Genomic DNA, 12408 nt, shown 5'->3' on the forward strand with positions numbered 1-12408 from the left:
AGAGAAATGGATGGAAAGAATGAACTAATAAAAATTGGCTAATGAAAAAATAGAAGTTTTATGGGAAGAAATCATAATAAAAGAAAAAATTCAAAACATGACATTAGTAATGAATAAGATTAAAAAGGATCAAACTCAAATAAGATAAATAATAAGAGCAGAATTAACTAATTTATGAAATGCATACATTTAAAATAATATTAGAAAAATTAATTAATTTAGAAGACGAAAAACCAAAAAACAAACAAATGATAAAAGAAGATATCACAGAAAGACCAGAAATTCCTATTATGATAGATATTAGTAAAATGAAACCTGTTATACGAATTTGTAGATAAAACATTAGACTGGTTATCTTTGCTTCATAAAAAAGGAAAATTCTAATGGACAAACAAGAGCATAATGTAATAATATTTCTTAAAAATCATGGAAAGGAACTACTAGAAAAAGAAAGATATAAATATGAACCAATGAAAAAGGAATCAAAAATTTTAGACAATATAGAACAGGTTAAAATAGAATACATATAATTAAAGTTTGAAAAACAGGAACAAGAATTAAAAAGATTATAAGTAGAAAATAGCAAACTCAAATTAAATACTAATGAAGAATGGTTTGACAAGTATAAAAAAATATAAAAACAAATATGAAAATATTAAAAAAGATTTGAAAAAAACTAAAGTAGAACTAAAACAAACGAAAAAAGAGTTACATCAGAAGTAGAGGAAATCAAAAGAAATTTAGAAATATTAAGAGAAGAAATCAAAAAAATTAAAGAAAAAAAAATTACTGAAAGTACAAGTAATTCGGATACTTCGAGTAATAGTGTCAGTTCTAGTGAAAAATTAATAAATTTTATAGAAGAATCTGAAAATGAAGACAAATCAGAAATAGATAAAGAGAACAATCAAATAATGCAAGCATTAAGAAAAATGAAAAATGTGAATGCTATCATAAAATAAGAACCACAAAGTGACAATGAATATGAGTATAACTAATCTATAGACACTGAAATGGAAACTTTAAATGAAGACGCTAATAATTACCTAGAAGAAGAATTAACAGATGTCAATTTAGAAGTAATAACAAGAAGCAGAATTTAAAGAATTTGTAGGATCTATGTCACAAGGTGTAAAACTTAATGGATATTTCTTAGACTTAGATAATGTATATGAAGAACGAGAAATTAGTAGAAGGATTACATATTGGAATCTAGGAACTTATATTGCACTAATGAGTTCCACACATACTGATAATTTAGATTATACTTATGATTTAATATCCAAAATATTAATAGGAAAAGTAGCATTTTGGATAGAATCTATAGCATACCAATTAAAAACAGAAGTAATGCGTAATATAGGAGATTGGAAATCTATGTTACAAATATTTGATATGATACTAAAAAGAGAATTTTTAGGAGAACCATAGATAGTAGCTAGAGATCAAGTGTTGGTAGAAAGAAAATAGAAATAATAATGAATTTAAATAACATGAAATGTTGTAAAATAAATAAACTACCTGAATATACTATAAGTTTTACTAAATTCTTTTATGAAGTTAGGTTTCAACCCGAAGAAAGCCTAATCTACCAACAACTATATTATGATCATCTTCCAAAACCATATAATAATGAAATAACAAAAGAATATAATAATTTAGAATCAAGACAAAACACTTTAGGAGAAAGAATAAGAGTATTAAGAGGATATCTTATGAGAAAATGCGAAGAATACCGAGTTAAACTGTAAAATTCGTAATTTTATTTTTAATTTATTTATTAGAAATTAGATATTAATTTGTCTAGATAAATATTTTAAAATTAGAATATTCTGAAAACATTTTGTGCAAGGTAGTTGATTTGTGAAAAGATTTGTTATTTGTGGAAATAAGTGTAAGAATAATTTAGAAAATCGAAATTTTTTTAGTTTAGGTAATTGTGTGTATCAAATATTTTATTTATGGAATTTACTTGGAGAGGTTGTAAATCTTTAGGAGGAAATATTATTATTTCCTAGTTGAGATATAGGGTTTTGTATCGTTATAAATACACCATATTCGTATTCCTTGTTTTTATCATTAAAATTCGTAGGACTTTCTCAGCAAAAATCAGCTGTCTTGTAAAATTCGTAGAAAATTCATCGTAAGTCAGAATTCAGTGATTCTGGACTTTTCAGAAAGGTCTTTTCGTTATCTTCAGCTTTCGTGTTTCGTGTTTTTCAAGAAAATATCGTTTAGAGGGTCAAAAAGAGTAAATTCAGATCTGGTCAGGCTTTGAGGTAAGTACCTTTTGACTTACTTTTAAATTTCCGAAAAGATATTTCAGTTCTGTTTTTAATTTCATATAAGATATAAAAACTTTGATTTCGAAATTATAAGATATAAGTATTTGTGAATTTTAGAACCCAGTCTCTACGTTTTCGAACCGTTCGTAATTTACGCTATAGTTCCGGAACTAGCCTTAGATACCCTTAGTAGGCGCACAAGTGTGCAACTTTAGATACCTATTAAGGGCGCGTAATTATTGAACTTTAGATGCCGACCACTGGCAAAGTGTGGTATAAAGAATAAGAATAAGAATTAGATGCCGGCTACTGGCAAAGTGTGGCCGTAGATCAAGACTGTGGTATTTATAAGAATTATCGTTTCGTTCTGTTTTATTCTGCTCAGATCTGTTATAAAATCTGTACTGTTATAAATTCTGCTCTGTTCTGTTTTAAATTCTGAATTTTAAAATATAAAACTTTGGGTTGGATTTATTTTAGAAAATGTTTTACAAAATTATTATTGTTTTAAGAAAAATCGTTTTATCAAAACACCCATTGTTTTTCTGTTTAAAAGTTAGTCAATTTGTACTTGCTGAGCTGTGTAGCTCACCCCTTTTAACATTTCAGGTTCGGAATTTGGAGCATATTAAGATTAAGGAATGAGAACTATGTGGAGATCTGTGCTGCTTCGTTTGTGCTATTTGAATTAGAATAAAGATTTTGTTTTTAGAGAATAAATTTAATTATCTGTTAGACAATTATTATCGGATTTGTGGAGCTGCGTCTCTATTTTTATGATTTTGATTATTGAGTTTGACCGCTGCTTTGAATTTCGTGATCTATTAGAATTATCGAGTAATAATATATTTTATTTTTAGTTTTCGATTTAGAATTTAATAGTCCGGAAGTGCGGGTTGTTACAGTTGGTATCAAGAGCAGGCTGTCCTTCGGAGTGTATTAGGTATGGGACTAGTACATTCCCTAGGATGCGATCCTTTAGACTATCGTATAGGTCTTAGAAAATTATTTTGGATTTAGGGCATTTATTTGTGTGATTATTTGATATGTTTGACTTTTGTGTTTTTTTTGATTATTGACTATAAGTTTAGAATTTGTTTTGTGTGTTCTAGTAAAGATGGATGGAGAAAATCAGAACAACAATGAAAATCAGGGCAATAATGATGAAGGAGGAAACGTCTTTGACCAGCTGGCTGAAACTCTAGCTGTACTTGTGAATCAGCAACCGAAGCCCAACATCGTCTCTCAATTCAAGCGTTTGAACCCGCCAACTTTTGATGGAGCTACAGACCCGGCTATCGTTGAGATGTGGATCCAAGAGATGGAAAAAGCTTTCGGACTTCTGGGGAGCAATGAGGAACAGAAGGTGACCTTAGCTGTGTACCAATTGCAAGGAAGCGCTTACGACTGGTGGCTTATGGAAAAGAGGAAGAATGAGACGACAAATCTTGAAGAAAATCATGAACCGTACACTTGGGCAAAGTTCAAGAAGGCTTTAGAGGACAAGTACTTTCCGAGAACAGTTCGTCTGCAGAAAGAGAGGGACTTCATTCGACTTCAACAAGGTGGAAGAACCGTCATTGAATACGAAGCAGAATTTGCAAAGCTTGCGAAGTACGCGTCGACCCTAGTAGCAGATGAGAGCAGTCGAGCACGAAGATTAGAGGAGGGACTTCGAAGTGACATCAGGAATTCAGTGGCGTCGTTTGAACTTCAGACGTACGAGGCTGTCCTCAACAAGGCGTTAGTGATCGAAAGGGGCTTGGCAGAATCTGAAAAGGCGTCTGGCAGTTGGAATAAGAGGCGGTTCACTCAAACTAGTGGGCAATCTTTTCAAGGGGGACCACTCAAGAAGCCACACGTGTACGATAACATCGGGGGTCAAGGTGATCGAGAGACGTGTACCAGGTGCGGCAAGAATCATCCGGACAAAGTCTGTCGTTGGAATACAGGTGCTTGTTTTCATTGCGGAGAAGTAGGACATAAGATTTCGAATTGTCCGCACAATCCGCCACCGCCACCAAGGAAGGAAGCAGATAACAAGATGGGCAAAGGACGTGTGTTTCAGCTGACAGGAAATGACAACTATCGCAATTAAGGTATGATTTCTTTTCTTTAGTGACTTATTTAATTTATTTATGTTATGTGAATTTGGGGACCAAATTCTTTTAAGGAGGGAAGAATGTAAAATTCGTAATTTTATTTTTAATTTATTTATTAGAAATTAGATATTAATTTGTCTAGATAAATATTTTAAAATTAGAATATTCTGAAAACATTTTGTGCAAGGTAGTTGATTTGTGAAAAGATTTGTTATTTGTGGAAATAAGTGTAAGAATAATTTAGAAAATCGAAATTTTTTTAGTTTAGGTAATTGTGTGTATCAAATATTTTATTTATGGAATTTACTTGGAGAGGTTGTAAATCTTTAGGAGGAAATATTATTATTTCCTAGTTGAGATATAGGGTTTTGTATCGTTATAAATACACCATATTCGTATTCCTTGTTTTTATCATTAAAATTCGTAGGACTTTCTCAGCAAAAATCAGCTGTCTTGTAAAATTCGTAGAAAATTCATCGTAAGTCAGAATTCAGTGATTCTGGACTTTTCAGAAAGGTCTTTTCGTTATCTTCAGCTTTCGTGTTTCGTGTTTTTCAAGAAAATATCGTTTAGAGGGTCAAAAAGAGTAAATTCAGATCTGGTCAGGCTTTGAGGTAAGTACCTTTTGACTTACTTTTAAATTTCCGAAAAGATATTTCAGTTCTGTTTTTAATTTCATATAAGATATAAAAACTTTGATTTCGAAATTATAAGATATAAGTATTTGTGAATTTTAGAACCCAGTCTCTACGTTTTCGAACCGTTCGTAATTTACGCTATAGTTCCGGAACTAGCCTTAGATACCCTTAGTAGGCGCACAAGTGTGCAACTTTAGATACCTATTAAGGGCGCGTAATTATTGAACTTTAGATGCCGACCACTGGCAAAGTGTGGTATAAAGAATAAGAATAAGAATTAGATGCCGGCTACTGGCAAAGTGTGGCCGTAGATCAAGACTGTGGTATTTATAAGAATTATCGTTTCGTTCTGTTTTATTCTGCTCAGATCTGTTATAAAATCTGTACTGTTATAAATTCTGCTCTGTTCTGTTTTAAATTCTGAATTTTAAAATATAAAACTTTGGGTTGGATTTATTTTAGAAAATGTTTTACAAAATTATTATTGTTTTAAGAAAAATCGTTTTATCAAAACACCCATTGTTTTTCTGTTTAAAAGTTAGTCAATTTGTACTTGCTGAGCTGTGTAGCTCACCCCTTTTAACATTTCAGGTTCGGAATTTGGAGCATATTAAGATTAAGGAATGAGAACTATGTGGAGATCTGTGCTGCTTCGTTTGTGCTATTTGAATTAGAATAAAGATTTTGTTTTTAGAGAATAAATTTAATTATCTGTTAGACAATTATTATCGGATTTGTGGAGCTGCGTCTCTATTTTTATGATTTTGATTATTGAGTTTGACCGCTGCTTTGAATTTCGTGATCTATTAGAATTATCGAGTAATAATATATTTTATTTTTAGTTTTCGATTTAGAATTTAATAGTCCGGAAGTGCGGGTTGTTACATAAACAAACGGTTAAAAAGGATAAAAAAAACTAGGATTAAGAGAAATATGTGGTTTTACTGAAAGAAGATTAGTATTTGGATGTGATGATGAAAGAAGAGAAAAACCAAATAAAAAATAGAAGAAAAAATATATAAAAAGATTAGATAAAAGACAAAATTACAATCGGAACAATAATCCATATTATAACAAATATAAAAGAAGAAAGTTCAGAAAATTCATAAATAATTATGACACAAGGAAAAGATTTAGGAATAGAAGAAATTTAGAAGAAAACCATTTAATAAAGGAAAAAAAATTGAGTGAATGCAAATGTTGGAATTGTAATGAAAAGGGATATTAGGCAAATAAATGCCCTAAATTAAAAGAAAATGGAGTAAAATATATAAATACATCACAGTTTATAATGAATCTGAAACAAATAAAAGAAGATAATGATAACTGGTATAAATACGAAGAATTTTATGTTAGTGAAACTGATAAAGATAGTGGATCAGAATTTTTAATAAAGTTATCAGATTAATGGTAGCTATTTACATAGAAGCTTATGTAGAACATAAACCTGAAAAATTAATAAAATAAAAAATATTAATAGAAAGTGGAGCAGACTTATGCTTGGTAAGAGAAGAAGTATTAACTTCACATAAATGGAAAAAATCTAAAATACATAGAACTAAAGTAACAGGATTTAATAAACAAAGAAAAGAATTAGATACAATAGCTGAAAATATGAGAATAGTAATGAATAAAACAATATTTAAATTACCTTTAATTTATCAAGAAAATAAAATGAAGCAACTAATATTATTAGAAAATAATTTTTTAGATAATTTTAAAACACAAGTTGTAACTTCTAATACGTTAAGTTTACAAACACCTTATAATAAATGGATAATATTAAAAAGAATATTGCCTATAAACACATTAAATATAAACAACTTGATAATAAGTAGAAACAATAATCTACAAGAATTATCAGAAAAATATCATAATTTACTAAAATTAAATTTTGGAGAAAATCCAGTGCAATTATGGGATAAAGAAAAAATATATGCTGAGGTGAAATTGATAGGTTCAAACGATATAATCATGTCAAAGCCTATTAGATAAAGAAAAAATATATGCTGAGGTGAAATTGATAAATGAATTATTAAAACTAAAAATAATACAAGAAAGTAAAAGTCCTCATAGTAGTCCAGCTTTCTTAGTAAGAAAACACAGTGAACAATGTTAGGTCTTAATGATACTATAAAAGGGGGTTGAATATAGTATCTACAATCAATTCGATTATGAACACAAGTATGTAACAGAAAACAAGTTTATTCAATATATCAAACTTTGTTACAGTAGGTTTAATCTACTCTCTTAGTCAGTGACGAAGCCAGGATTATATTAAAGTGGGGGCACAACATAATTATAATTAAAAAAAATTCTAATAGTATTTAATAGAAATTAAATTTTACAATATTCATAAAAAGAGCCACTATTTTTTTGCTGGCAACAAATTTCTACGAATTTTCATATTCTGAAAATGATCTAATATAACTTCATTATCTAATTGAAAAAATATTTCTTTCTAAAGTAGAACCTCAATAAATGAATACCTTTGGGACCAAAAAAAATATATTCATTTGACGAGATTATTTTTTTATTGATTAATGAATATAATATTTATTTATCGATAAATGAAAAATAATTCATTTAGATGATATTTTTAGACTTTTTTTGTAATTATATCATTTTGTATATATCCAAGATTTAACTAAAATCCTTTCTAAATTGAACTATAAAAATGTGATGAATGTTGAACATATTCTGGACTATCGTGAAGAGAATAATGCGGTTATGGATTCTCCTACGGACGAAGAAATCATTGAAGCTATACTAAATGATGAGGCAAATGATCCTGAACCCGATGATAGCATCACTATACCACAAATATCCTCAAGAGAAGCTTTTCAAGCTATTGTCACTATAAAAAACTACCTGCTGCAACATGATCAAAATATTCCAGAAGTGGTGCATGCTTTACACAAAATCAAGGATCAAATGCATTTCGGGGGAGGAAATAAACAATCACCTTTGGAGGCATTTTTCGAAAAAAATATGACTTATTAATGTGTTTGAAAATTAGTCATTGAAAGAAATGTATTCATGATATATTATATAAATAAAAATATATTATTTGAAATATAATGATTATTCATTTATATTTACATAGGGCCTATAAAGACTTCATTTGTATTTATTCGTTAATGCATTAAGCGAAATTATTCGTTAAGTCCATTGGACCAAGTTGGGACCGAAGAAATTTATTCATTAGACGAGGTTATTCATTTATCGAACATTCATTTATCGAGGTTCTACTGTATAGCAGACCATGCGATCATTAAGAAAATCATCATCAATCTTATTACACAAATATATATGCACACACATACACACATTTAACTATATATTATAAAATAATTTTTTGGTCACATTATTATTTTTTTCTCAAAAATATCACACTATAAATATATAAAAAAATACACATGTTAACATTAAATATAAATTAAATATGAAGCTAATCAAGATAAATAGAAAATTTATAATTAAAATTGAACTTAAGAAACAAAGAGAATACAAATATTGAAAATGGTGAACATTGATGCCTTATTTATTTTTGTGGGGATAGTAACTTACTTTATCCTATTGTTGGGGCAGTTGTTCGATAAAATAGAATACAAATATTAGTGGCAGATGACCTGGTCTCTTTAGCTAGGGGTTCACAATACAAAATCTTTATTACTTATCCTTTAATATAAAAATTTAATTAATAAAATTTTTAGTGTAGTGGGGTCAAAGGACTCTGCATGACCCCAGCTAGTCTCGTCACTGCTCTTAGTGATGTATGATATCACTAAGAGCTGCTAGGGTTACAAAGAATAATATTCTCGTGAATGATAACACATATAGTGTAAACCCTAATTAGATGTGTTTATATAGTACACAGTTACAAGATATCTTTTAACAACCCAACTAATTAAGGTTTTTCAAGATAATACTTATTTAAATCCAAACTCCATTAAAATCTGATAAAACTTTACAACTTCTCAAAAATACAATAAAGTTACAATTCTTGAATTAAAATACAACTAAATTACAACCATGCCAACAAACTCTCAGAGAAATCTAAGAAAGGCCAAACTACTCAAAGTTCCATAACTCGCACCCTTCCCATAAGTAGCCCGCCTAAGTAAGAATACCTGCCAGAGGAATACAAAGAGAACAAAGGACCGGCAGTGAGCGAAAGACTCATATACGGATATAAAATAAAGCATAACTGAACAAAGATTAAAAGATGACGAGGCTAAGAACACAACTGAATATCTGAATGAAGCACAATAATAATAGTGAATGAGACAATATAAAAAAATGAATAATCAACTCACAAAACAAAACTAAATACTTACCACCCAAAACTTATCATACTCTTACACATATCATTATCAATTTTACATAATAATCATAAATAATATAATCGAAAGAATAATGATAAAATGAAATCATACCCTTACACATACTATTACACATATTCTCACACTTACAAAATAATACACAAAATAGCTTACATACGAACATGGGAGATAATCTTACACTTACAGGATGTCCTACATTTTCGGTAATCCAGAAATATGTAATCATCAAAACTTGCAGGGGCTTGCACAGCATAAAGCAAATACTACCCAATATCTTACAGGGGCTTGCACGACAATAAGCACATGCTACCCAAAAGGACAAATCATACACATACTATCCATGGCTATACGTGTCCCACAACTTCGGCGACACGCCCATACAATTTAAGTACACCGCATAGGAGGTGCCAAGCACTAGATTATCCACTCGCGACGGATGTCTTACAAACTCCCAAGTCATACAAATAACATAAATAACTCAAAATAAATACTAAAAGATCACACACTCAAATATCTTACATCTCCAAAATCATATATAGATTTATCAAATAACCTCAAAAAACTATAACCCAACATCACGAAACAAAATAACATAACAAACCACTAATTATTGATAAGCTCAAATCTGATAAGTTTCAAAGAATGTCAAACTACTGCATAAAGATGAAGTCAACTGAAAAAGTACGAAACACAAAAGTCGTAGTAAATTCCGAGACCTTTCCAGAATGGTAAGGCTCGTCAAAAACGAACAAGTAACGAATTCAGAAAACAAATAAATATGGACTGCAGAACAGAATCAGCCCTTGATTACAGTAGTATTTTGATGTTTAAGACATCAAAATCACAGAATTTAGCAGCAGAATGTAAACGCAAATTGTAGATATCAAAAAGATCTTTCCAGAATAGTATTACTCATAATATTTGAACAAATATTCAATTTATAATGAATTTACAAAGTTAGGCGGAACAAACAAAAATTTCAGCAATAGATTACACAAACAACAGATTTTGACATATTTACAAGCAGAATTTCAGAAAATACAAAGAACGAAAAACGAAGATAATCAAATTAGTTTCCAACGAGAATAAAATCACAATCATACGATGAACAACGAATCGGATGCGAATTTAACAAGATTCAGAATATGCAATATACATACACGAATTCGAATACCAAAAGAAAGAATACAAGAAAGATATATGTACCTCAAGATCTTAGTGACCGAGAATGCTAATAACGATTTCAGAACCACAAATCACAAGAACCCCAATTCCACAAACACCAAATTCAAAACCCTCCAAAAAGTTCTTGATGTTCATCTCTATCTCCATCTATTTTCTCTTTCTCTCTTCTCTCTCCCTCTCTCCTCTCTTCTCCGATCAAAGTAACGCAAACCCTTATTTTTTTAGCAAACCCTAACTCTTCCTTCTTTCTCCCTTTTTTTATTAAAACCCTCACTCTTTTTTAATAAAGCCTTACTATTTTTTTAAAACTAATACTCTTAAAACAATATTCTGATTATAAATATAAAAATAAACTTACACAAACTAATTTAATTACAACACATTGACATTAATAAATAATTAAATCAAATAATCCAACTAAAAATAATTATAAAATATCGGGATGTTACATATCTTCTAACTGATATGAAATATATCTCCTCATAAAATATATCAATCAGATATTATCTTTTACAAGTCTTCTAGTCATCCAACTCTTAAAGCATATTTTCCTTTGTTTTAGTCCAGATCCTTTCCTAGAAATCAGCCGCACGTTACTCCTGAAGCATATCCTTCCTTAAGTTCTGATATCTGAAGTTCTGATATCTTCCTGTCTTCAGTAAATACTGATTCCCAGCTAAGTCCTGATAAGTCCTGATATTAAGTTCTGAAACTAAACACATCAGATTAGTCATGACATCACAAATATATCTAACAATATCCTCCAACTTGTATATTATGAAAAATGTACAAGTTATAAATATGATGATATCAAAAACATTTAAGTACAAATGCAATGAGAGTTTATTTAGACAACTAACTACAACTTACAGTCCTTGCAGCTTTTACCAATCTTACTGAATCAATCTGAATCCAAAATGATTCTTTACAAAGTTTGATATCAGCTTCTCTTCTGCATTTCTCAGGACTTGAGCTAATGTAGCTTTGACTCGCTTCAGTTCTTCATCTTGACTTCCAATCTGGTAGATGGCAGTCCTAAGTGCTGAAATGTGATTTCTTTCCAATCCATCACCAAGTCTGATAACTCTGGGATGTGAAGAGTTTTCATTGTAGCTTAGACACTTTCCCTCAGAATTACTTCTACCTTAGCAGAATTCTTCTTCATTAAAATTTCTCTTCCATCATCTTCAACTATCTTTGGAATAAATTCTTCAACCCTTGACCCAGAGATTCTGGCTTTATCCTTTATGGTCTTCATTATGAAACTTGACCATCTTCTGATAACCTCAAACTTTATATCCAAAAGATAATGAATGAATTGAAGTTCTTTAAGAGATTTGTTCAGCACATCTGATTCTGACATTCTGTATGTTCTTCCATATTCAAGAAATAGAATCAGCTTTTCCTTGGGGGTTTTCTTATCATGAGTATCCATTACCACTTGAGCAGATATAACCTTGTTAAGGTGTTTCTGTGTAACCTCCTCAAGTGGATTGTCAGTTAATAAAAATGGATCTTTGATAGTTACTTCAACTCCTATTTTCTTCTTGGCTTGGTCTGATCCTATCCCAGATCTGTCTCCTTTTTCTCTGGCATTCAAATCAACAGTCATGAAGTCAGATAACAGTTGACTTTTCTTAGGATCTGATGGTTTAACATTTTTCCATAGAAGTTTCTTCTTATTAGCAATTGACATCTTGTCCAAATCAACTTGAGCTCTGTCAGAGGTTGATGATGATTTCAGAGTTTGATCAGTAACTACTTCCTTATCTTCTTGAGCAGATAGCTTCTCAGAATTTGATAGATTCTAAGCTTCCAGAGTTTGAGTAGATTGAGCATTATCAGTAATTGA

At 30.2% G+C, this 12408-nt stretch overlaps 1 protein-coding gene across 1 annotated transcript; it reads left to right on the forward strand.

The window, feature by feature from the left end:
- The first annotated feature begins 3402 nt into the window (after nt 1–3402).
- LOC141680624 (uncharacterized) lies at nt 3403–4383 on the forward strand. Its single transcript, XM_074486799.1, has one exon. The coding sequence runs from the start codon at nt 3403–3405 to the stop codon at nt 4381–4383; it is 981 nt and encodes a 326-aa protein (XP_074342900.1).
- The last annotated feature ends 8025 nt before the right edge of the window (nt 4384–12408 follow it).

The sequence above is a fragment of the Apium graveolens genome, chromosome 8, assembly GCF_009905375.1.
Source record: "Apium graveolens cultivar Ventura chromosome 8, ASM990537v1, whole genome shotgun sequence".
NCBI lineage: Eukaryota > Viridiplantae > Streptophyta > Magnoliopsida > Apiales > Apiaceae > Apium > Apium graveolens.